The 25,107-nt window shown below is 50.9% G+C and overlaps 9 protein-coding genes across 9 annotated transcripts; 5 read left to right on the top strand and 4 right to left on the bottom strand.

The window, feature by feature from the left end:
• Window positions 1-4,936: 4,936 nt before the first annotated feature.
• COL26b_009443 (uncharacterized protein) lies at window positions 4,937-6,198 on the top strand (the record flags this gene model as incomplete). Its single annotated transcript, XM_053182171.1, has 4 exons — window positions 4,937-5,344; window positions 5,425-5,739; window positions 5,793-5,959; window positions 6,021-6,198. 4 exons carry the CDS (start codon window positions 4,937-4,939, stop codon window positions 6,196-6,198), a joined length of 1,068 nt encoding a protein of 355 aa, XP_053033861.1.
• A 4,643-nt stretch (window positions 6,199-10,841) lies between these two features.
• Window positions 10,842-11,904, top strand: COL26b_009444 (uncharacterized protein; the record flags this gene model as incomplete). Its single annotated transcript, XM_053182172.1, has 2 exons — window positions 10,842-11,496; window positions 11,549-11,904. The coding sequence occupies 2 exons, from the start codon at window positions 10,842-10,844 to the stop codon at window positions 11,902-11,904; spliced, it is 1,011 nt and encodes a 336-aa protein (XP_053033862.1).
• Window positions 11,905-13,062: 1,158 nt separating this feature from the next.
• COL26b_009445 (uncharacterized protein) lies at window positions 13,063-13,866 on the bottom strand (the record flags this gene model as incomplete). The annotated part of the gene is made up of 2 exons (XM_053182173.1): window positions 13,063-13,293; window positions 13,546-13,866. The coding sequence occupies 2 exons, from the start codon at window positions 13,864-13,866 to the stop codon at window positions 13,063-13,065; spliced, it is 552 nt and encodes a 183-aa protein (XP_053033863.1).
• Window positions 13,867-14,033: 167 nt separating this feature from the next.
• COL26b_009446 (uncharacterized protein) lies at window positions 14,034-14,906 on the bottom strand (the record flags this gene model as incomplete). Its single annotated transcript, XM_053182174.1, has 1 exon — window positions 14,034-14,906. One exon carries the CDS (start codon window positions 14,904-14,906, stop codon window positions 14,034-14,036), a length of 873 nt encoding a protein of 290 aa, XP_053033864.1.
• Window positions 14,907-16,698: 1,792 nt separating this feature from the next.
• COL26b_009447 (uncharacterized protein) lies at window positions 16,699-17,286 on the top strand (the record flags this gene model as incomplete). Its single annotated transcript, XM_053182175.1, has 1 exon — window positions 16,699-17,286. One exon carries the CDS (start codon window positions 16,699-16,701, stop codon window positions 17,284-17,286), a length of 588 nt encoding a protein of 195 aa, XP_053033865.1.
• Window positions 17,287-19,546: 2,260 nt separating this feature from the next.
• On the bottom strand, window positions 19,547-19,943 carry COL26b_009448 (uncharacterized protein; the record flags this gene model as incomplete). The annotated part of the gene is made up of 2 exons (XM_053182176.1): window positions 19,547-19,807; window positions 19,872-19,943. The coding sequence occupies 2 exons, from the start codon at window positions 19,941-19,943 to the stop codon at window positions 19,547-19,549; spliced, it is 333 nt and encodes a 110-aa protein (XP_053033866.1).
• Window positions 19,944-20,779: 836 nt separating this feature from the next.
• On the top strand, window positions 20,780-21,304 carry COL26b_009449 (uncharacterized protein; the record flags this gene model as incomplete). The annotated part of the gene is made up of 2 exons (XM_053182177.1): window positions 20,780-21,093; window positions 21,301-21,304. 2 exons carry the CDS (start codon window positions 20,780-20,782, stop codon window positions 21,302-21,304), a joined length of 318 nt encoding a protein of 105 aa, XP_053033867.1.
• Window positions 21,305-21,896: 592 nt separating this feature from the next.
• Window positions 21,897-23,003, bottom strand: COL26b_009450 (uncharacterized protein; the record flags this gene model as incomplete). The annotated part of the gene is made up of 4 exons (XM_053182178.1): window positions 21,897-22,226; window positions 22,292-22,449; window positions 22,515-22,646; window positions 22,922-23,003. 4 exons carry the CDS (start codon window positions 23,001-23,003, stop codon window positions 21,897-21,899), a joined length of 702 nt encoding a protein of 233 aa, XP_053033868.1.
• Window positions 23,004-23,565: 562 nt separating this feature from the next.
• COL26b_009451 (putative secondary metabolism biosynthetic enzyme) lies at window positions 23,566-24,761 on the top strand (the record flags this gene model as incomplete). The annotated part of the gene is made up of 2 exons (XM_053182179.1): window positions 23,566-23,904; window positions 24,030-24,761. 2 exons carry the CDS (start codon window positions 23,566-23,568, stop codon window positions 24,759-24,761), a joined length of 1,071 nt encoding a protein of 356 aa, XP_053033869.1.
• Window positions 24,762-25,107: the final 346 nt, after the last annotated feature.

The raw sequence follows: 25,107 nt of genomic DNA on the forward strand, positions 1-25,107 counted from the left end.
TCACAATGGATGATAGAATTGTTGGTAATCGGACTGAAGGCTGGGTCAATCAATGCATCGCGATGCCAATACCATGCGATGATGATGTTACGGTTCGTGTTGGATGTGCCCATCCACCATCAGATGATGGTCCACGAAATGACTCGCCTCCTCAATGCGAGGCTGTGTTCATGGGACCATCTCTTGGCATGAACAAAGGTCGAAAAATTTGACCGCGAAACAAAAGGCCAGGAGAGCGAAAGCGGAAAGGGGTCACACGGACGCGAGATCTGATAGCAGAGGAGATGGTGCCTGGTCTCATCTGATGTTGTGATACACCAATGACATTAGCGACATTGCTACTGCCGGACACCCCAATTTGACGTCATTTCGCAATTCTAGGAACAACGGAACGCACATCCCGAGCCGACAAATCTTCTATGGAATTTGTGCCGTATGCACAGAGGCTGCAAGTGCTCAGTGCTAGCTGAGAGTCATGATGAGTTCCGATTCGCCAGATGCAGGCGTGAATGGTTTCAGTCCACCGGATCAGAATCCGCGAATTTCACGCTAGAATGAATCGTTAGTGTCCCCGGATAATTATCGTTCGAGAAAAAGGCCACCGCCGCGGAAGAGGCTGCCGAATATCTCGAGTTTCTCTCTATGCAGCTAGTTGACCAACTCCTCTGTGCGTTGATTTCTGCTCAGACCTCAACCAGCAACACTTTTCCTTCATCGAATATTCAACGTTTCTCGTCAAAGGCCAAAACACGGTTCACAAAAGAAACCTAGACGAAATCCATCACTTCTTCGACGAAAACATGCCGATGTTCCCGCGGAGACGCAACATCGCACAGCCGCGGAGATACATCTCAACTGTCGTGCCATTAAGCTCGCGTTCGCTATGCCCGACATTTTGGATGACCTGTCATCGAGACATAAGGTATCTGACCGCGGCAAGAGCCTTAACCTTTTCCAAACGTGTAACTCCCTCCTGGCGATGAGACTGCTTCTTCTGACCATAGTCTAGTAAAACTCTGCATCTCTTGTCTTTGGAGACATCCGATATCCGTATCCGACCGACTACCCGAAAGCCGTTCAAGCACGGCGCCTCATCCCGCTTTCCAGATGGCTTGACTTCGACGAAACCAGCTCCGCGGGCGGCCTCTGGTCAACGCAGAACGTACGGACATGACAGCATGGATTCTAAGTGCCCATGGATCTGAATTCTTTCCAGCCAATGACACCTACGGGCGTTTGTGGTGCGTGATTATCAGCTCTTCTTTCAGCTTACGGCGCGGAAGGTTTGCCATGATTGCCCAAGCTTGGAGTTGATCGAAGTCGCCACAATCTTTCGTCCCCGACTAGCTTTTATTTTGCACCCCTTTGCGTCTTTCCTCCCATTCCTCTCGCATCAGGTCCTACTGATGGTCCTGACTGGATGCTCTCGGTCCTCTAGAGTGGATGATTGTGTAAGTGTGGTAGGGTACGCCAAAGACGAAAGATATTACGCGAGCGTGACATCACGCCCCACACATAACTTCGGAAATGCAGATTTCTCGGATTATTCGATATCTTGCTGTGACGCCAACAGCATCGTTTAGCTTCTTGCTTGGAATCTTTACTGGAGTTGGCAGAAGCCCGCCAACCGAAACATAGGTGGCGTCAAAGCCATTGATGCGAAGTGAACACCCTACCACCATCAACGTACTTTCTAAAGATGCCTTATTGAACTTCTCCTACCAAGCTCTCCATCAAATGTGGCTGTGTTCGTGAAAGGTGGCTATCTACACACGTGATACAAGTGCTGTCGCAATGGTGTGCTGTTTTCCCCCGTGACCGAAGCCTCCATGGTCGGCTTGTGCATCTTCAACTGTCACATACGACCATACCCATTGGAAAACTCGGGATCCCGTCCGCTCTCCCATAGATAAGCCAATGAGGGCTGGAGTAGTAGTCGGGTCGGTGACGACCGGCGAATGCCCGGTGTTGTATGTTTTTGGTTTTCAAAATTTTTGTTAGCGTAGCCGTAGCACTGATGTATCTGTCGGTGCCGTGGCATGAACCGGAATTCAATTCGGCACGGATTGCGGGTTGTATCTCTAGACTTGCCGATGCAACCGAGCCTTGCTTCATCCATCCCGATGTTTAATCTCTATCAATCATTCAATCCTGGTAGCAAACCAGAGCATCACGATGGTTCGACGTTGCCCGCGAGTAGGACTGGTCTGCGTGTGGACCGACAATAAGATTCGGACACCCTCATGCAGCTGGTTCCTGGCTAGCGAAAGCCGTGGCCCGTCAATAAGCTCATACTTCACAAGCGCCCCCCGCAACACCGGTGAGCCGGTTTGGCATTTTTGTGAATGCGCGCGTATTTCCTCGATTGTTAGGGGCCTGAACGATGAGTTGACTGGATGCCCATGTGTGCTCAAGCTTTCGAAAAGTCGCCGGCGGCTGTATCCGCCCCCTGCATGTCTATTCGGCGGGGCTCATGCCGGCTCCTCGTGTCATCTGACTCGGGTGCGGCGCCGGTGATCGAGGACCCACTCGGCACCTCGGATCGGCACCTCGGATCGGTACCTCGGAGATAATATGCCGGGATGCGGGCGGTTCACCCTACCCATACAGAACACTCGTGATCTTCGATGTTATGCTACGATGTAAGCTTATAACAGTGAATTTACACGAGTGCCAAAGGGTGGAGTTAAGAAACGCGAAATTCTTGAAGAGGCTGCGGTGATTCACCAGTTCGCTGCAGACCCGGGCTTAGCTGGCCTCGTCGCTCTCAGCTTATGGTTAGCGTCCGCCCTAACAAAGTTTCCACAGCACACGACTACCTGCCTTACGCGGCAATCTCGATCTGCGATTGTTTGCTTTCTGCGACACGCGTCGTTGTCTTCCAGTATGGGAATTTAGCAATTGGCCATGTGTGTCGTTTGCTTTCCGTTAAATCACTGAAGCGCTCCACCGCAGCAACTATTCCTGCCTTCGATGCCTCTGATGGGTTTTCTAACTCAGACTTCCCGGGCGGAACGATTTTAATTTCCTGTCCAATGAACTGGCTGCAGCGCAAAGCATCGCGATAAGAGGCATGGTACGGCTCTTGGTCTCCATGCAGGTTCCCTTGGATGCTGTTGCGTTTCCCATGAATGACATATCGTCAATGCCGGTCCTGGAACCAATTCTTTTCACTGGCTCCATCGAGATCTGTGGTCCAAGGTTCAAGACGCGATAACTTGACACCCTTGCTTAGGACCTAGCATAAGCAAGAACACATACTCAATTTCGGCATGTAGTCTTTCGAATGGCATTCGTATTCTCATCGAGATCACAAGTGGTCTGTCAAAACGTTCGATCACACAAGAAGCTCGCAGTTTGAACTTCCTGGGCCGATTGAAAAAAACAAAAACAATGGTGTTGCGCGACCGGGGGTGGAAGCATAAATGCTCACCACTGGCGTAGGATGAGCTGCAGCATGTACCTGAGAGAATTTGGTGTTCTGATATCACCGTCGAATACTCACAGATGCTTGTGAAGACGATGGCGTCCAGGCTATTACATGAGATGATGAAGACATCCAGAGTTCTCAGTCCGTTTGCTTCAAATTCCTCGATTCGGAAAATTGCAATGAATACTACACTGTGACACTAGCAAGCGTGAATGGTTTGTCCGGGTCTCGGCTGAGCTGAGTCAAATATTCCCAGCAACTCAGATGTGCGAATGTTCACAGCGACAGACCCCCCCTCACCATGAGAGAAGCTGTCAATTTCGAGCGCGATATTAGCTGACTTCCTTCAGATATAGAAAGGACGCGTTAATTTCCTTATAATCGTTGAGATTCTGTGATTAATTTTGCAGTCAGGACGTTCAATGATTGAGGACCGAGTCGATCCCGGGTTTTGAGAATGACCCCACACCGACGGCGGCCTTCCAGATATCAGGCGACGGAGCTTCAGGTAAATTAGAGATGCGCTTTTTGGCATCATTGCGTTGTAACTGGCATCTCTTTTTTTCGCTTCGTAAACCTCGAGATCAGTATATTTGTCAAGGCGGAATCATTTCCGGGTCTCAAAAACATCCGCCACGCCGATTGTGATCCACAAAGACGCATTGACACGGATCCACAAACTGCTGACAGAAGTTCGTCTACAGCAAGATCTTGGGCAAGTGGACGTATTCGTATTGAAAATTTCAACTATGCTGTTGATAGACGGCTTCATCGCAATCTAAGGCTGAATCCAAGCGGAGAATTCTTTTTACGACTCGTGCATTCGGACAAGGAACATGTTCTCGGTGTCCTCCTGTCATCCGATGCAGCAAACTTGGGCAAAGTCAGTTCTAAAGACACTCATAGTCTATAGAATATAAATACAATCGTGTAGATGAGCCGATGGGGAGGAACTACATCATTACGCAGGATATCGTTAACTACTATGCCTTCCCTCACCCCCCTCTTCGGCAATGACATCCGTCACGGATTTACGTGGGAAAACATCTTGGTTGCTCTTGTGTTCCTCGTATGTCATGGCTGAGAATACCCCATACCGAATGTAGACCGTCTGACACATGCCATTACCAGCCCATTGGATACGCCATAGCACGAGTCGCCTACAACATTTTCTTACATCCTCTGCGGCACTACCCAGGTCCTAAATTAGCTGCCTCCAGCGATCTCTACTATGCCTGGATGATAGTTGGAGGGCAGCCTCACAAACACATTGCTGGGCTCCATGCACAATACGGCCCCGTCGTCCGCATCGCCCCAGCCCAATTATCATATACGGACCCGTCTGCTTGGAAAGAAATCTTCGGGCACCGCAAGCAAGGGCAAGCAGAACACTCAAAGGATCCAATCTTCCATGCTCCTTTCCGCGGTAACATCATTGGCGCCGACCGCGATGACCATCGCCGTTTCCGAAGGCTCTTGTCGCATGGGTTCTCGGCACAAGCCATGATGAACCAGCAACCGCTTATTACTCAGTATGTCGACCTATTAATCCAGCGACTGCATGAGAACGCTGAAGGGGGCACGCGGAAGCTGGATATGGTAAGCTGGTACAATTGGTGCACGTTCGACATTATCTCCGACCTGGCATTCGGGGAGCCTTTCGGGTGCCTGCAGAACAGCGATTATCATCCGTGGGTCTCGGCAATCTTCGGCGCCGTCAAGCAGAACGCACTACTTGGGCTTATTGGAAGGTATGCTGTACTTGCGCCGTTGCTGAAGGCAATGATACCCGAGTCGGTCAAAAGAAAGGCGCAGGAGCACTTGGACTTGACCTACGCAAAGGTTGATAAGAGACTTGACTTGGCAACACCTAGGCCTGATTTCATTCAGGCAATGACGATGAAGGGAGACTTGGTAAGTTGCTTCATTCTCAGACAGTGCCCAACTTTTGTGAGATTCGACAGCGAAGAACCCCGGCGTCTAATTTTGTACAGACCATGAGCCGGAAGGAGATCTACGACAACGCTAATCTGCTCATCGGGGCCGGGTCTGAGACTACGGCAACAGCGCTCTCCGCTGCAACATACCTTCTAGCAATGAATCCCCAAGTCCTGGGGAAGCTTGTCACTGAGGTCCGGGAGTCCTTCTCTTCAGAAGGTGACATTGATTTCGTGAGCGTCCAGAAATTAGACTACATGTTGGCTGTGCTAGACGAGACCTTGCGCCTGCATCCCCCGTCACCTAACGCGAATCTGAGGTGCGTATGTGACGGCGGAGATGTCATCTGCGACAAGTTTGTTCCTCACGGGGTAAGTCCAATGGAGTCCTTCCCTGACTTGACAGCTTACTAGAATCTCCACAGACCAGTATTGGCGTCTGGCACTACGCCATCTTCCGCGACCCCAGAAATTTTACTCTCCCTGATTCGTTCATCCCCGAGCGGTGGCTTGGCGACAAGCGCTTCGTCAATGATAACAAGGATGCGCTTCAACCGTTTTCGTTCGGACCGCGGAACTGTATTGGAAAGAAGTAAGCTCCACCCCGGATCTATGGTCTATTTTAGTTGCGACTTCTTGGCCAAAGCATCTAGTTACCGAGCTAACTTTACAAGCCTGGCCTACGTGGAAATGAGGATCATCTTGGCTAGAGTTCTATGGAATTTCGATCTCACGATTGCAGAAGACTCAAAGAAGTGGCAGGATGAGGAAGAGGTTTACACATTGTGGCTCAAGGGTGACCTGAATGTCTATCTGAATCCCAGAAACTGAGCCAAAGTTGTAGCGTTCGCGCAATCATTGGAAGGACTTGTCGTCATTCTCAGTCACAGATCACAGATTGGTTTGTTCTGATGCTCAGGGCCACTGAAGAGAGTGGTGGTTTGAGGGACACACCTGACTCGGCCTCGGCACCAGCCGCCGAGGAGGCATTCGGCTCATCGGTCTCGGATTTAAAATGATAGAACAGCAAACCACCTTTTTGAATTCAATCAGTCTACGTTTTCCCTCGTATCTTTGTTAACCGCATGTTATGGCATGATCGATCCCTTTGGTTTGGACAAGCCATTGACTCTGATGTATTATGGGAAGCCTCCTGAGCATAAATGGATCTCAGATCTTCTCGCACTAAGCTCAGCTCCACCAAAGCATTCTTCTCAGCTGCAGGTCTTGCTTCCGCTCAACATGGCCAATGAACTCTTCGTGAGTCAATGTGTTTCGTCTGTCTTCTCGAACTATCCTTGCTTGGCCGTTCCGACAAGATTTAGACTAGCCTACCCTTCGACACGACTGCAGGGGAAAGCGTAAGGTAGGTCAGATGGCTTCTTATTACGCTTGTTACGGACACCCCAGTGATTCATTCATACCTCTCAGTAGTCGCATATGAACAGACTTTAGACTCCAGGTGCCCTTGCATTGGTGTACACAACCGCCGTGACGTTGGCTTTGGCTTGATCGTCAGGGGCGTACCAGGACGACAAGGGACAGGCCCTGTTCCTATCACCATTGGCTTTGAAGGTTGTGAACGCCCTATTTCAGTCTTGCAACTTTATGTACCTCATCTCGATCCGTCTGCCCTTGCATGCTATCACGACGTGTCCTGTGATGATGTCTCCTTTTGACATGCCACCCGGGGTGTTTCCGTACAAGTCACTGCAGACGTGAATAACCTTCAGTCGATCATAAGCGCAACTCATGTGCGAATTATAGACTTGCTTACACCGTTCCGAGGATATTGCAGCTTATGTGACAGAATTAGCTCCGTTATTGAAGCCGATCATGCCACCAACCATGTAAACCGTAGGTGTTTCTGCTTTGTTTGACCACATTTGCTCAGCATCCAGGATAGTCCAATCTCCGAGTGAATTTGCCAACATCGCCCAACGAAAGGTTTTTCTCATGATCTCGAAGATGCTGAACATATTCTTTCCAAGTAAGTCACCCATTAATGACGACTTGCCATTAAACGAAGGCCTTGACATTGGTGATGGTGCTGCTAAGTCTATTTTTGGCGATGTCTTTGACCACGTTGAACATTTTTTCGAGCTAGTTCGTTCATAAGATATTGACGAACATTGATAGATCGGGATTTGCTACCATTGCGATCCCCTTCGACATGGTTAATCAACGATTCATGTTTTCAAAATAGAGTCGATGACATCGCTCAAGATATCAAGAATCTCAGCAAAACCCAAGTCCCTGACACACGAGGAACACAAAAGCTGGCGCAGTGTAATCGTGTGCCTCTTCCCATAGAGCTGCGCGGGAGCTTCAAATAGTCTAAAACAAGATGTCAATTATGAGCTCTCTAGGGAGCTTTGTGAGGCTCTACTGATATTTTGAAGGTGGAAAATGGGTTCAGTATGAGGCAGCCCGCTGGCCCGTCAACAATGTCGTGACAAGGTCCAACACCGCCTAGTTGTTTGGTGGTGCAATTCGGTGGCAGTTGACCTGTTCCGGGTCATAAGAGAAAATTGCTAATCTTCATATTGACGCAATTTTCAGCTTTCCCCAGAATCATAAGATCTGTGGTAGACACAAATTCAAATACTCACCTGAGCTGGAAAGATTACTCCGTCAATACTTCGGCCATTCGCGTGGTTTTCAGTGGCTTCATTTCAAGACAACTTGGTCTTGACAGATTCGCATGTTTCTGTCGTAGGCTTCTCGGCGTCAGAAACGGCTGGATTTGTACACTCGACGTCCTCCCAATCTAGATCGGGGTTCGTGTCAGATTCAGGTATAGGTGCGAAGAGCGGAAGCCCCAACTTGAACAAGGGGCCTTTAGCTGCCGACAGATCGGTTCTTTTGCACTGGACTTCATAGCATCACGCAAATCTGGCTCATCCCATCAGCACGTTATGCGTAGTCAATAATGCCACCCATAAGCTGATAAACACAGTCGACTTGGTTGTTTTCGTTGGCGTTGTTGGTGCCGACATTGATAACGAGGATGTTTGGTCGTTTTAATCTGGGGTTGCTGTAATATTGTTACCTCATGGTCCTGATATACCATCTATTGCCGACCAAAGATCTTTCCGGGAGTCGTGAGCAATGCTCGTAAGACCCCGAATCTTTGAGTTCATGTCGTAATCATTCAAATGGTCTGATTATAATTACAATGTATTGAGCCATTCCGAAGAAATCATCCATCAAGGAGAACCTACGGGATTGTCATTGTAGTTGTACTTGATTGCTCCAGGAGTCACTCTGTACCCGTGATCATTGAACTCTGAGTTGATTTCTTAGACAAAGCCTTGACTACTGAGCCAATATTCGTGTCCTGAGAAGGGTCTGTTCCCTCAGAGTAACGCGGATAGGTGGCCGTATGATTGTCGGCCGGCTGGGGAGAACTGATGGGCATGTGTTACTGGGTGCAGCAGTTGATGCATGGCAGATTTGAGTCTCGACTTGAACAATATACTGAGTTGACACTCTTTTCCATTCTTCAATATAGTCAAGATGGAGCTGCCCAGAGGTCACTATCATTATATGGATCATGTAGTCCCACGGCCAATTGCTTGGTAGGAATCAGACGGGATCGAGCAGCGTATTGGAAATATTGCTAGGCCATTTGTACGTCACCCATTGGTTTGCACATCATCAACAATGCTCGGAATGTGATCAGAGTTGTTGCATGCTCACCGTTTTTATCGATACTGTCGATACTGATAAGTCTGACGACAAAGTGACCGTTGCTTGTAGTCTCGCGACACGTGAGAATTCCACACTTGAGCCGTATTGTCGACCTCGGCTTGTCAAGACCTTTCACGAGAAATGCCGCCTGAAGCCTCTGGCTTCACCTGGGAACTTGACAAATTCAACACACGGATTATTTTGATTCTTTCTTCCTTCATATTCCATCTTCAGTTGACCTTCACCTTAATTCCGTCGCAAGCCAAAACTAAGCCATCGATAGCAGTGATGCTGTCAAAATCTCAGTGCCTGCCAATCAAGCGACGCTCTTTGGCAGTATAGGTTTCTCAATTTATCTGTCTCGCATCTTTTGACATGGATAAGAATCCGAACTCAAGTCGTTTTCCGGGATGTGGCGGAAGCCACGACGCCGAGCCACCCAACCCCCGCCCGGAGCTTGCACCCGGTGGGGCCGGAGCACACCGTCAGCATGTATTTACTTGAGTCGGGGCTACGGAGTCTTGGTAAAATGCGAACGATGAAATTTATGGCGCTCTCTACTTCGGCATTATTGCTTGTGTTCTCATGCTTAGAGGGACAAATCCTCAGGCGAAAGGTATTGCAACGCACTGAGATTGCCATTACTGAAGAATCCTTTCCTTCGAACACAAGGAATCATCTGTATGAACTGTTAATCAGATACAAGGGTTGCAGACCGCGGCGGACGATTTCCGCGAGGCTTGGTAGACATCGATACGAATCCGAGTATGAGTATTCGGATAGACACGCGTCGCCAGGTCGAAATGCACAGGGGCCTCCGCATAATTAAGCCCCCGCAAAAGGGACGGGCCTAAGAATAGCCTCCCGGGTAACATCCATTGAACGACTGAAAGTCCTCATTCATAGGCTAATTGATCGATGAATGTAGTGAAATTCTGCGTTTGTCTATGAGTGTTACCTCGTAGGCTTCCATCAACATTGCACCATGAACCGTCGGCTCAGCGGCAATGCCGAACGACGTGAATAAAGCACTCTTGGTGCACCTTTTAAGAGAGCGCAAAATTCCATCGCCTTCGCTTGTGCGTGTTCATTTCCCAGCCGATGTCACACTGAATATGGGAATTTTCGGCGGCTTCTCAGTCATGTCTACGAAGATCGACACGACGGGGGCGGTGGTGTTGTTGAACTTGAGTTCCGAGCGCCCACATCCCGATTTCAGTGGGGTTGTAGGGACAGCCTCGTCAGCTTCCACGAACCTGACGTCAAAAAAATATTGGATAGGGCTTGCTAGATATTGAGGGGTCTGTATTCGAGTTGTTTCATTGGTTTTGACAATGGACTTGTTCCTTGGATTAACCAACCATACCTCTTTGCTTACGTACCGGGGTGAATTAGATCGACTTTGATTTGTTGGTACGGGAGTTAGGTGTTCTGGACTAGGCTATGAATCTTTCAGCCTCCCAAGGGTTGCTCTTGGTGACGCGTATCGGTAGTTCCGATAGAGGAAGAGGCATTGGACACTGATGCGTGGAGACTGGGGAATATGGAGAAGACCGCGTCGCCCAGGGGAAAGGGGCGCAATGGGAATTTTCACCCCGAAGGGCGATCCGCGGCCAGTGAGCCTGTTGTGAAAGGGGAAAAGCAGCGATCACGAAATGAAAAGGAGCTTGATACAAATAGAGGCGGGGGTAGTTGTTTTGTAAACATCTCTACCCTCGTCATCCAATCTTTTCAAACAACGGCGATCACACTCTTTCCGTCACTCTTTATCTTCCTCCAAGATGAAACTACACTCGCTCGCGTCCATTGGCCTCCTGGCCTCCGCCGTTGTCGCCCACAAGGAGGTCGCTCCTGGTGTGGTCAAGCGCCACGCCAACCTTTCCAAGCGTTGTGCTGCTGGGTCCGCGGCCTTCAAGCAGAAGCGATTTCAAAAGCGCCAAGAAGCCGCCTACCTCGAGCGCAGATCCGGCAACAGCAGCGTCACGATCGTGACCGAGGCTCCGTACTACGAAGATCTTCAGAACAACACCTGCGTCCTCGCGCCCGATGTCACCGCCGGACCTTACTACTGGCCCCGGTCAGAGACCCTGCGTCAGGATATGACCGAGGACCAAATCGGAGTGCCTCTTACCCTTGACGTCGGTGTCATTGATATGGCAACTTGCGAGCCTCTTCCAAACGCGCTTGTTGCGTTTTGGCACTGCAACGCCACGGGAAGCTACTCTAGTTTCACGGGCCGTAATCCTAACACGGATTTCCGTGAGCTCCTTGAGTCACTGAATGTCACCGACTTCGAAATTGGTACTACGGATTTGCATACCGATGACACTACATGGCTGCGTGGAATGTGGCCCACCAACGACGATGGTATTCTGGAGATGAAGACAATTTTCCCTGGCTTTTACATTCAGCGCTCTATTCACATTCACGCGCAAGGTGAGTTGGAAAACAATGGACATCGAGATTTGTGCTAACAATGTTTTACTAGTTTTCACCGATTGGGTCGTCACCAGCAACGGCACCGTCAAGACGGGAAACACCAACTCTATTGGTCAACTATATTTCAACGAGACGGTTTCCCAGGAGATCATGGCCCTCGAGCCCTATGTGTCGCATACCGAGATCAACCGCACTACCAACGACGTCGACTCTGTCTACTCTGAGGGATTCGCGAACGGCTACAACCCTGTCATCGATATCGTTCCGTTGGATGGAGTTGATATTCGCAACGGCATGGTTGGCTACATTACAATCGGAATCGATACCGAGAACAGCCCTTCTTTGAGTGGATCAGGTGGCAGCGGCGGTGGTGCGGCTCCGAGCAACACTACGACACCGGCTTAAGGGCGGTAGCTGCGAAGAGGTTCGGAAGTCGGATTGCATAGCGAGGTGTTTTTTGTTTCATCTGAATAGAGGTTGGTATACGATTGTGACGCAGGTTTGGTACTCAGAAGTCAGATCATCTTAAGCAGATCCAATAGAATTCGGGCTTTGTTCAATGATTCTTGATCATTTTGGCTTACATGATCTCTTCTCACTACGTGGGATCACAGCGATCGGCGATCGACACGAGCAAGCTAAATCGCTCAAGGGTCAGGTGATGACCGCTATGGCCGTGACTGTTGTCGACGCTATCGCCATCCCCGTCGTTGTTGGCATCGCTCTCGTCAAGACTTATACGGGCTAGGGATCCGTGGCATAGCCCGGCCAGTGCATTCGCCTTTCGTCTATGCTCCCCGGGAACTTCCCCATTTACCTTGCAATAGATGATGAGGAATAAGCTAGTTAACACCAGGCTCTCTACTGTCTGCCTTTTGAATCGAACCTATGCGTCAGCTCATCTTCTAAGAAGGTCTATGAATTTTGGTCTCTTCGCATACCTCTCGAGCCTTGTGCCGCATGACGACTGGGAAAAAAAGCAAGGGATGGCATCAATGACCTGCTGGGCCGATTCCAGACACGCCCGAATGCAGCACCCATGTCCAAGGGCATCTTGATCCCCAACCCCTCCATGCTCGGGGATGGGCTCAGCGTGAAAATCAGCAGCAGTAACAATCCACGGGCAATGTGTTAGGAAGACAGCACGGTGATACATGCAGAAGGCCATACGTGCGGTGCTGGTGGGCAGACAGCCGTTGTTCCCTGGGGTAATCCGCAAGTTCAAATCGGGGAAGAGCTCGACCCAGTATCGCAACTGTTCCTGGGACTTCTGATGGCTTTGCCATCTGCCGCCGCCAGGAATCACCGTCGCCGAAGAGTACGTGTAAAACGCCCGGGGACTGAACTGCCTCCGCAAACAACGGTGCATCACAGCCGCTAGGGAGCGTATACCTAACAGGTCCCCTTCGGAGCTGTGGCTCAGAGGATCCGAACCGTCTATCCAATCGCAGTCGAGCGTCTGAAATAGTCAATACTTTGGTCCAGATATCAGCTGTCGTTGACGTTCTGTCTCCCCCGGAAGCTTCTCGTCGTGAAACACACGGGGAGACATGGTTTTCTGCGTTATGAATGCGTATGACGGGCGTCCGAATCAACAGCAGACTGGCTTACCGGAGGTGCTCCTCGATGAAGAGCGTAAGAGACGTCCAGCACGTACGAGTAAGCCCAACTGAGCACAGACTCGTCATCAACAGCATCAATCTGTGCCAAGTCCAGTTCGCGAACGTGCATGGCGGCGATTGCCACATTTTCGGTGACAAGAGATGGTATATCGCACTCGCTTGCAATAGAGGCCTGTAAGTTGCGGGGAATTGTCAGCATGGGGGGAGAGCAGTGCGCGAGAAACGTGAGCAAACAAGGATTCAGCATAGTTAACTGACCATGAGCAATGACACCTAAAGTTGATAGAATAAAACGTCAGCTCAGTTACTCATCAGCTACTACCACGTTACATTTTCCACAAGACCTCTTCCCTTTCCATTTCTCCCAGGACCTACCACGGAAACCAACCTGAAGTTTCAGCAGCTGACTAGGCAAACCCCGCACACATCCGCGGAATGCAAGAGCGGCATGTAGACGCCACGACGCCCGGGCATCTTCGAGATGTCCGCCACCGGCGTTGTGTGAGCAAGAGGAACGCTTCTTCTGCTGCTGTTTCTGGGTACTGCAACTGGCAATAACGGCAAATCCGTGTTGTCGGTGGTAGTATGCTCCAAGGGCGATGACAGCGCTTGCGAAACCACGGACGAGATGGCTTGCGTCCGGGAGACGAGCCTCCTTGAGCCGGGCCTCGATGTTGGCCTTTGGAATGAAACTGGGAACGTTGACCGTCAGAACGCGCGTCACGTAGTCACACTGCCACGTCATAGCGACGGAAGAGACCAGACGGACCTATAGAAATAGTCGCTAAAGGCTGTGATGTGTTATATGTCAGCGTCTGAACTCGGCTGCAAGTAATATCAAAAAAGAACGTGGTCCACAAAGACTTTTCACTTTCGTTTCTATTTCCCTTTCCCTTTTGGGACTCATAGTCACTAACCTGCAATATACGCTTGTAAAGCCGCGTCACTTTCGAGCATCCACCAAGAGCCGTCATATGAATCCGACTCGCCAGCCGGCACTGGGTTCGCGGTCCTGCTAGCGTTTGGCGTCTTATCTTCAGAGACGGACAGAGCACGAGCAATATCTTGTTGATGGTTGCCGAGCAAACGGCAGACAGTGTCGCGCAGCCCGTAGAGAGACTGTGAAGATGCGCTTATTCTAGGCCTCCCCGGGGAAGACGGCGACAGCGGTGCCGTGACACCTGCGCTAGACTCAGATTTTGTGTCGTTGGCGAGGACGATGTCAGTCGGCTGCTGTGTATTCGCGGGGGAAACTATCTGAGAGGCCGCCTTGTAACTGATTGGCTTTTCCAAGTCGTCGACGACGGTCGTGACGGACGATTCGAGGAACTGAGAGGGGGTTCCGGCTTCGGAGGTTATCCAGCCCAAGTCGATGGCCCATTCCATGTCGTCATCCAACGAACCGACAGAGCTGCGGGCGGAGTTCGCCCTCTCGATTGGCTTAGAGCTGCCCCATGGAGTGGCTTGTTCCTCCTGAATGGCATCAATATGCAGATCGCTTGAGTCCGAGGCATTGGCCGCGCTGGCTTCGCTAACTGCGAAGGGCAACGGGAATCGGCAGTCAGGCCCGTCCGATAGCTCGCCTGGGTAGTAGCCCTGCTGGAGGCCACGGTTGCAGCCGTTCAGTTGTAGTATCTCGGACCTGGGACCGGCGATGCCCGCAGTAAGTGGGCGAGGAACAGACAGCAGCTGGGGGTGAGTCGTGATGAAATTACGGTAGTCGGCACCAGCTCTGGGCGGAGACCCATATCCGAGGTCGAGGCAGCCTTCGTTGGGAGAATACATGAGAAAGTTGGACCGCAGAGACGCGGGTCTTCGACGTGGGCGAGGCGCATAATCCGGATAGAAACATTGTTGCCCAGTCCGCTGGGGTCGGGGTGCATTGTGTTAGCTCTTGGTGCTAACAGGCGAGAATGGCAGAAAGAAAAGAAGAAAGGCAAAAAAAGACAAGAAAACTCGGACTCACTTGGCAGGTTACACATGGCTGTTTCTTGTCGCCTGAATTGCGTATCAATACATCCTATCATCAGCCTTTGGTTCAAACATACTAGGAAGGTAGGTGGGTACGGACATCGTGTCTTCTTCTCGCGGCACAAAAGACAGGCGCCACGACGTCGTCTTTGCTCAAGCATCATGGCTTTTGGAGAATTGAAGCTCCCTGCGATATCCCCTCTCTCACACATGCGTGCACACAGACCAACAGAGGGGGAAAGCGTGGCGGGGTTGGTTGACTAATAGGTCGTGCCTCCCGGCATTGGATAACTGATGCTCCAACACTAGCCGATACTTACCCCAGTTGAGATGCTTGATGCAACTGAGAAGGCAATCAGTAAAGTCCGAGGCCATACTACAGTGGAAAAGATGGAATTCACAATAACTGTATATACATACAACAGTCCGCTGGACCTGGTGAAGCAGAATCGCATAATTGCCATGTTCTCCGACGCCGGATGTGACCTGACCCCTCTATTCCAAGCTCTACATGAGAGACTCCAAAAAGGGCTGTGAAATCAAGGTATGTAAAGCCTCGCAGCTGCAAGGCGACACTGTATTTGCAACGCTAGGCAATACTAGTGTAAGCGCTGCCTTGATCAAACTGCTTTCTGTTAAGAAAGGCCAGGCGAGTACGTCAGCGGTTGGATCGACAACTTGTTTGGGGATGCGGCTAACTATTTTAGAGGTTCTGTTCGACTCATCACTAAGCAGCTCATGGCCGTTCCAATGGATAGGGAAGGTTCAGGGGTTTTTAAGTTACGAACTATCACCTTGGCTGTCACACGACGCCAGAAACATGCGGAGCAAAGCTAATTAAAGTACACGGAAATACGCGAAGACATAATTGAACCGAATCAAAACATTTGTCCACCCTGAATTTGGGGTAGAATTGGGGTCATATTCGTAAGGTATCTTTTGGCGGCTTGTGGCAGCCGCTGGGATGGCTTTTCTTGCTAACCCGAGTAACACATAACGTTTTGTACCAGAAAGGCAAAAGGTTCGTTGTCAGGCCAGACAAAGGCAAATCTACAGAGTTTTGTTCCAGGCCGAGGAAGGCAGAAAATCCGGTAGATTAATTAACGTTGGTGGAAGATATCGCCCAACGCAACCCAAAACACACCAACCTTGCGCGATGTCTCGGCGGTTGACTGCCATATGTGGCGTGATATGTCAACGGGCTTCTCGTTCTCCTCCCCGTTAATGTCTTCCTCGTTGTTTGAGTTTTGCCTACGATAGCCGCGACATCATCAATCTGCTTGTGAGAGGACTGCAACTCTGAAGGACCTCCATTAAGCAGGTATCAGACCGACTTGTGTTTATGTGATGCGAGCAAGTTTCCTACACATGCAGGATGTAACTATAACGTCCACATGGTCATGAACCTTTCTTGTGAGGTAATACATAACACTAATGGAATCACCACGAACATGCTCTGTTCCAGCAGGACTTACCATGGGGGCTTGACATCGGGCCGTTATTCCGGTACCTTGAACTACCTCGTAGCCTCGTGAAGGAGAGAAGCATTGTTCAGCCACCCCTATTGACGAGAAATTTGCCGAGAGCGGCGGCTCACACGGTTATCATGGCACGCCGACTTTGCTTCGTTCTCTTATTCTCAAAGGCGGTAGGTTTCTTCGTCCGTTTCAAGTGGAAAGACGTCTTGCACCAACAGGATCAACAAGCGCTGTTGCTGTCATCTTCCACCCCCACCTGCTTGAGTCCGGAGGACGGGTACCAACTGGCGACCGACTTCCAGGCCTTGATCCGCAACTACTCGGCGGCGGCGGCGGACCGCCTGGTGGCTCCCGAAGTGGTGGCCCGCTGCGACGGCATGAATTTACTGGCGGGCAAGCCGCTGGGCGCGCCGACGTACCGCGACCGAGACGAGCTCAAGGCTGCTCTGGAGCGGCAGAGTGGGCGCCCGACGCCCGTTACGCTCCGGACAGTCGATGTTGTCACGTGCGACACGATCGTGCTCAAGTGGACGGCTGCCTTTGGAGAGGCGAGGTTGCCTGTTAGGGGCATCCAGATCCTTACCGTCGAGAAAGCCGGTCCTATGAGAGGTTGGGCTATTAAAACTATTGACACCGAGTTCAACAGCCTCGCGTATCTCGTCAACCTAGGCGGCACATACCAGATGCCAGAAGATGGTTCCGACCTTCAATTTTAGTGTGGCTAAGTGCTGTTTGTATTCTGAAGCGCTGGAAAAACTTATACTGTATCTTAGGTTGTAACGCTGGAGATGACAATGTTTGTAGAAGTCTCTTGCTTAAACCCTAAATAGAAATAGAAAAAACAAGCAATACCTATAAATTAGTTAGACTTTACTAATTATAACCTCTTAGATATAGTAAAAGGTGATTTATAGGAAGATCTCATCTGTAGGTTAGTAATTATTTAGTTAGTAAGGCTAGGCTGCTCTATATAGGTTTTAGTCTTAATATCACCTATTAAACCCTCTACCTGTTATAGCAAGAAAATAGCAGGATATATATTGATAATTTAGAACTTTTTAGTGAAGATTTTCTCTTTTTAGACACTAAAAGCTTAGATAAAGGAAACCTAAACAAAACAGAAGCTATCTTTTAGAGCTGGTGCCAGGTCATTATGAAGCCGTTGATAACGTTTCAGCCAAACCATCGCACCCCAAGCCACAGGCCTACGGTTGATTCTTCCAGGCGGCCTCAGCGTACGGTTCCACACGTAAAGTGCCGTTGAATCTTTTCGTCACAAAGTCTACAATTTTGGGGAAGCTGCGGCAGGTGTGTGGACGGTCCGTGTTGATGTAATTTGTTCCCAATCCGAGGCGATAGGTGGATGGGATAGGTGTCAAGTCGGCAGTGCACACCAGCAGCTGCAGCAGCGACTCGATGCAATGGTCCCTGTGCAAGATTCCATGGACGGGATTCGGGTCGTGGTAGGCCTCGGGATGGAAGGCTTTACGAATGTGGTCCTAGGTACATCGTGTCAACGGCGGCCATTATCACATGGGGGAGAAGGGCCACGGTCGGGGATGGGGAGTATCACTTGCCAGACAGTGGATAAGGTGCATGACCTCGACGCTGATTGCGGGGGAACGAAAACGTTAGTCGAGACAGCATCTTCGACGCAGACTTCGATGACAAAGGAATATGTGCTACACATACGTGGCAACGTAACCTCCTGCTCTTGGTTCCCAGTATTTCACATATTCCGGACCCCATGCTTCTCGAGCCTCGTCCTCGGTGACGATGAAAAAGTGACCTACAACGCATCCAGGCATCTTCGTTAGCTACCGTGCACTTACACTTTGCCGGAGGATCTTGTGTCATGGGTGTACTTACCCTCGCCCAAGTGAAGATCGTACCAGTTAACGTCGATTTCTCTGCTTGGCGTGCCCGTGAATTTCAGTCTTTGCGTTCCATCCTTTCGCCCAGGTATGTATTCAGTTCCGTCATCCATAAAAGCTGGGGTCCCCTCGAAAGTCGAAACGTGTAGCTCGATGTGCTCGACTGCTGCTTCTATGATTCGGAATCGAGTAAGCCTATGGGCATCCGGGCGATAAAAATACAAATCCTACCGACTGGAATAGATGAAATGACAGAACACAGAGTGCACACGTGATAGACAGTGAGAAAGAGGGAAGACCGGAGAGAGAGAGCGAGAACGTATGGGGTGTCAAGAGACGAAGACTTACTGAAATCTGTCGCGTATCCCGTCTCAAACGATCCAAAATGGCTCATAAATGTCTGCCTCGTTGTGAGCCAGGTTGAGAACCCGGCGAAGAGCAAAGTGGTCGTGAACCATAGCCACACAGCCCATCTCAGGCGCCGCCTCTCGCGTCCCCAAGCTGCTTGTTCATGGATCTGGTTCAGAAACCGGGTTGTCTCGTCGTCGGCCTCCGTGCTGTAGCTTAGTCTCTGGATGGACTCCACGGACGACATGATGTGTTTCCTGATGACTGATCTTTCTCTGAGGGCTGGTCGGATAGGCCGTGGAACGATGGGCTGGCTTACACATGGAGTAGATTTATGCTGTCCTCCAAGGAGTGGAGTGGGCTTACTGTTAGCACGGTGGCCCATCGGCTAATTGGAAGCATATTTAGGCCTGGTGGTGACAAACTCAATCTCGAGAGTTGTCATTGCTGCACTTGTTTTGGTGTCTGCCAAATACCCATGCACAGAGGGGGGGAGGGGGGGAGGGGAGCTGTCTTCCATCACAGGCAGACATGTCTGATGGCCATTATGATGGCTCCCATCATCATCCATACCTAAGTAGTGTCAAAGAAATGGAGAGAGAAGTCAGAGATCTTTTGTTTCGTTTGTGATATTTTGAAGCTTAAGCGTCTATCTCGTGGCAAACAACAAGGATTTTGGATTACGGCAAGACCGTCCTAGATGGAAGGCGTCAGGCGATTTTCTCTACGTAGCAGCAATTGGCAATCCGTCCCCTCAATACTCGCCACGGAGTGAGTGTTCCTCCGTGGCGCGATACTGCTCGGCAAACATGAACAGCAGCGCGTAGTCTTTACACATGTGCTGATATCCCCAACCTTCGCCGCCACTCGCGTTGGCCTGCTTCCACTCGAGTGTCGCGTCGCCCGCGCACATGATGCCCTGTCGCAGATAGTCCCAGCAGTCAGAAAGGTGGTCCACATGGACCCTTTCCAGATGTCCGTCCCGTGCTTGGACGAAGGCATCTCTTGCCATGTACTGGGAAGTAGAGGTTACTTGTCAGCGATTCTGCGCTCATGGTTCCCGACTTGCTTCGACTCACCAGGCAATGCAGTTGGTGGAAGACGGACAGGCGTGCCTTTTGCTCAGGCAAGGAACGGTCTAGCCCTGGCATATAAGGCAGCACGCCATTGTCTATCGTCACATTGATCCAGCCGTTGCCTTCTGTAATGGGATCAGAGATGCGCGCAAGGCTTATGCTTCTTTTGTGCGTTTTGTGGCTGGTCGTAAAATAAACGCATCTCTCGACTTTTGTGGAGGAAATAAGGGGAATGCTCTTCATTGTGAAACCATTTTATCTAGGAGGTATAGGGAACGGCTCGACTAACTTGGCATTAACATAGCCCATCTGTCTTCGGTTGTGACATTGGGCCCCTGGCCAAATATTGGTTGGGAAAGAAAGATGTGCTTGTCTACCCTCTCTGGCGGCATCCAAGAAGGCCGGCTCGGCCCATGACGTCCCCGCAGAATGATTGCTAGAGCAGCGATGAGCGCTATGTTAAGCAAGACGGATAAGGAGAGCGATAGATAGTCTCGGAGACCATCTGGCTCTGCCAGACCCCGCCTTGTGCTCAAGCAGATTATGCATCTCGGGCTCAGGCTGTGCAAAAACCTTTTCTAACGACAACGATGACAACGGCGAACGGGGATATTTCTCGATATTAGAATACTCCATCGTGGTCGTCGTATAAAATGGAGATGTGTTGATGCGGTCAGTTGGTGGATAGTAGGGTCTGCTAACGGGTATAAGGAATTAATGTTGTGGATTGGGTATTTCATATCCTTTCTTAGCAGAAAGGCAAAGTTGGTAAAGCCACAGGGGTGAAGGCCAACTCACAATACGGCGTCTACATTGACGATTCGGGCAGGCAGCAATTCCTTTATCCCAAGATCACCATCAACAACACCGAGGCCTATGTCATATCAGGATTGCACCAGATGCACTGCATAATGGAGATGCTGCGCGATTACGGCCTGCTCGTCAACGGGTTCCGCCCGCTGTGGAATGACCACCACGTTATTCACTGCTTCAACAAATGGTACAGGTCCATTGCCTGCTCTGCAGACAGTACGGCCGAGGGTTACCAGGAGCCATTCGGTAGTGTGCCCATGAGCGAGATCCGCCGCGCGAGCTGGGCCAGCAGCGTGCCACGGTGCCGCGACTTTCGCGCTCTTGTGCGATGGGCTGAGGACCCGATACGTGCCCTGCCCTTCCACTATGATTCGGGTCTTAACGTTACGGCTGTTTCTAGGTTGGAGGAGGAGTGTGACTTGACTAAGTGCCGTGATGAGGGTGGTTGGAAGGGCCTTGACTGACGCTGACAGTATTAAAAGGTTTTTTGGTTGTTATATGTTGTTTGGTCAGGGTTTTGTTATGGTGTGAAGTCGAGGGATGTTTTTCAACATCATGGATGGTAAGGCGGTCTTAGAAGAGATAAGCGATTGTATATAACACTACCCATTCTATCTAGTTAGACAATTTATGTTTCTCTCTGAAATACAATTATTCTGAATATGATTGTTTATTTAGCTTATGTCTGTTTATCACTTTTGTTACGGACAATGGAATATCGTTCTCCAATTTCTTCAGTCGATTCAAAAGTACATGCCCATCGACGTGGACAGGTTAAAAGTTCCGGTGACGGAGGTCACGTATCGAATCACGGTCGAGTGGGCATGTCTTTGAGTGCCAAGCAAATGAATAACGGGTTTTCATCTTTTAGCCTAACGGATACTCGCTCCTGTTAACAAGAAGAACGTGTGAGTGAGGTTAATCACTTTTCAATGAGGGCATTTCCGGATGAACACCCGCGACACCGTGTATCTGACTAATGGAATACTCCATCATGATCCAGAATTCGAGTTGCATCATAGAAAGAGGACAGCGTTGCCAGCAGGTAGATCACAACTATGTACTGGACACCCAGACTTCCTGGGTGACACGCAATTAATAGTCAAAAGCTTACGAGGCCGGCTTATATCATCTATCGATCCTTTCTAGCCTTTTCCAGCATTAAAAAATGAACTTCGTGACGCAAAATCTGTATGAACAGTCCTCGCTTAGGGCTTACCACAAGTCCGCCGGCGGGCCTAAGTCTCCCGGATAAGGCCATATCTCGTCATAAACGTCCTTAGCGCCCGGGGGCGAGACGATGGCGTAGCGGAGGCCGCGCTCCGGGGCGTTAGCCCAACGGCGGAGGCCGTCAAAGTCGCGGCACCACATCTGCTGGCCGTCGCCGAGGTGTTTCTCCGCACCATGAACGAGGGAGATCGGGGTGGCATCAGCCATGCACTGCGTAAGCTGCCGCATCGTGTTGATGCAGTGCATGACGTGACCTGGCGTCCACTGCGAGGGCTCGCCGTGTAGGCGAAGGCCGTAGTCCTCGACCATGACAATCTGTGAACGGGAGGACAAGAGATCAGCCTCATTACCCTGCAGATCAAAGAGTAGGCTAGACGTACAATGCAATGAATTTGATGAAAAGATCGTATGCCGAACACTTCGGTAGGCGTGGATCCATGGTAGGACGGTAACACGTTCTCCCTGCCGCCCCAATCCCGATATCTAGTTTTCTGGCCGTTGGCACGTATATTTGTGGCTGCCCATTTCGAAAGAAGATCTGTTAGTTGGATCGGCGTCTAATAACGATGACGACAGGCAAAAGTGATGTGATGACGTGCTTACAATTCTGCAGCCACTTGAGGCGTCTGACAACGCGCCTGATGACATCCAAGTTGTCGAACGTGTCCTCGTCCATCCAGTAAGGGTCTCGGGAGTCGTTGTAGAATGACCGCCACGACGCCGGCTGGCCCACCTCTGCTTTGGGTCAGCCGTGTACATTCTGTAAAGAATAGCGGTGTAATGGACTTGTCATGATCTGTAGATACCCTGGGGGACGAGGCCCCATGGGTCAGCACCCAATGGGATCACGGGCTGTGAGATTCTAAGATAAGATTTGACGCCGAGGGCGAAGGCGCAGGCGGCGATTGTGCAGACAGCGAGGACGAAGAACAGTATGGTGCGGGCAGGGAGACGTCTTTCCAACGCCCGTCTTCTACTGTGGCAACCGCAATCACAACAGCATCCGTCACCGGAGTCGTTGTCGTCGGCAGTGATGTCGTCGCGGGTTGTGGTGTTGAGAGCCTCATACAAAGTCTTGGTCGATGGAGCCATTGTAGTTGAATTGCCTTGCAAAGGAATTCGATGATACTCGAGCTCTGGTCTCCGCAAACAAGTTTGACTATTGCACTATTATTCATGACATGCCATAGATCGTTTGGATGTCCAATAACGCGTAGACAGCTCCGTAGCCACTGTGATTGTGCAAGTAGTGCAGTAGAGTTTACAAGGCCTACAAAATAAACACCGGAGCCGAAGTCTCGAAGTCTAATTTACGACCATGCGTGATGATCCGGCTGCCCCAACTTGAACTTGTTTGGCCCAAGGCAAGGGTGAAAGCAGCAGAGCAGGTGCTCAGCCGTCATCTGATATGATGTACATGGCGTCCATGTCATCGACTTGGGGGACAGAATAATCTAGCAGCAGAGTCCGTTTTGCGCAGACCGTTACGTCACCTTAGCTTACCTCTCGCCCCCTGGGAGCATTGTTACATGCCGTGTCAAACCCGCAAGGTTACGACGCCGTTAATATGTCCAATCCAACACTCATCTTCAGCTCGGTGCCGACTGGGCGCTTTCCCCAGCCAGGAAAAGATCTAGTAGTGAAAGAGCTACCCATGACCGACGGGGAGGGCGTGCTGGTCCGCATCCAGCTGGCCTCTCTTGATCCATTTCTTCGCTCTCAGCTCAGGGACTCCTCCTCCGCCTGGACTTACACTCCCGCGCTGCCTGTTGGTGAGCCGTTGTGCACGAGCGCCGTGGGCACCGTCGTGCGGTCCGACGCCGTCCATGACCTCCCCGTCGGCGAGACTGTGTGGCTCGCCAGGGTCCCCTTGGCGCAATATGTAATCCTCGAGGTGTCAGTTGCTGCTAATCGTCGCCTGGTGGTGCCCATCGGGGGACGTGTGAAGGGGTACAGCCTTGATGCGGGTCATTGGCTGGGTGTCCTTGGTGTTGTAAGTATCCCGCCGTAAAAAGGGCTTTCTAGAACCTCCACCCCCTTTTCCGCGCCCGGCCTCGTTTTCATATCCCTTTTCTCCTCGGCGTATGACTTGTATTGAAACACACACACCTCACTGAGTCTATGGGCGAGAAGAATGATACGCTAATCTATCATGCTCTGGACATCCAGCCCGGACTCACGGGCTTCGCCGGCCTCTACGAGTGCGGCCGGCCTAAGTCCGGCGAAACCATCTTCGTCAGTTCGGCGGCAGGCACGGTCGGCCTGACGGTGGCTTATTTTAGCAAGCGAGATGGGCTCCGGGTCGTGGGATCGGCCGGCTCAATCGACAAGGTCGACTGGCTCCGACAAACTGGCATATTCGACGATGCTTTTGTCTTCAACCGCCAAGACAGCCACGAGACGGGTGAGTCGTTGTTGCGCCGCGCTGCCCCGGAAGGGCTCGACATCCACTTTGCAAGTGTTGGCGGTGCCCAGTTGCGCGCGGCAGCGACCTGCATGAAGGTCCACGGGCGGATCGTCGTGTGCGACGCCGTCGACGAGTATGGCAACATTGGAGGCGCCGACGACGAGCCTGGCTGCGCTACAACACCGGACTCTCCGTGGCTCTGGCAACCTGTCGTCTATAAGAGGCTGACAATCAGCGGGTTCCTCATCACCGATCTGGCCGGCAAGTACATGGCGAGCTTCCAGCAGCAAATATATGAGGGCATAGAGAAGGATGGCGGGCTCCCGAGGATTGCGCCGCTGCATGTAGTCCGCGGACTGGATAAGGCGGCCGAGGCGTTTGGGGATCTTTTCCGCTGTGGCAAAGTCATGGGCAAGCTTCTGGTTCAGCCATCTGATTCTTGACACGATGTCGTAGGCACGCGAAGCCCCTCATTTGCAAAGGATATTTCTTCCATCCATTCGCCGTAGCATATACAGTGTTCTCGCCAACTCATCCTTGCGTTCTGAATGCTACGGAGATTCCGCGCAACGTAGACCGTCGTGCAAACCCACAGGGACGAGAAAGGCAATGATGGCACTGATGGTCATGGCCACAAGGAATCCCAAGATGAAGAAGCTCAGCTTTGTTGCCACCGACTTATTAGTAGAGGGCCGATCGAGTTCCTCTTTGCTGACCAAATTTCTGTTTCCGCTCTCATCATCGTCCAGCCGGTTATACAGAGGCGCATCGCCGCTCGACGTCTCTTTC

This window comes from Colletotrichum chrysophilum (assembly GCF_026319265.1).
Source record: "Colletotrichum chrysophilum strain AFK26 chromosome Unknown scaffold_91, whole genome shotgun sequence".
Lineage (NCBI taxonomy): Eukaryota > Fungi > Ascomycota > Sordariomycetes > Glomerellales > Glomerellaceae > Colletotrichum > Colletotrichum chrysophilum.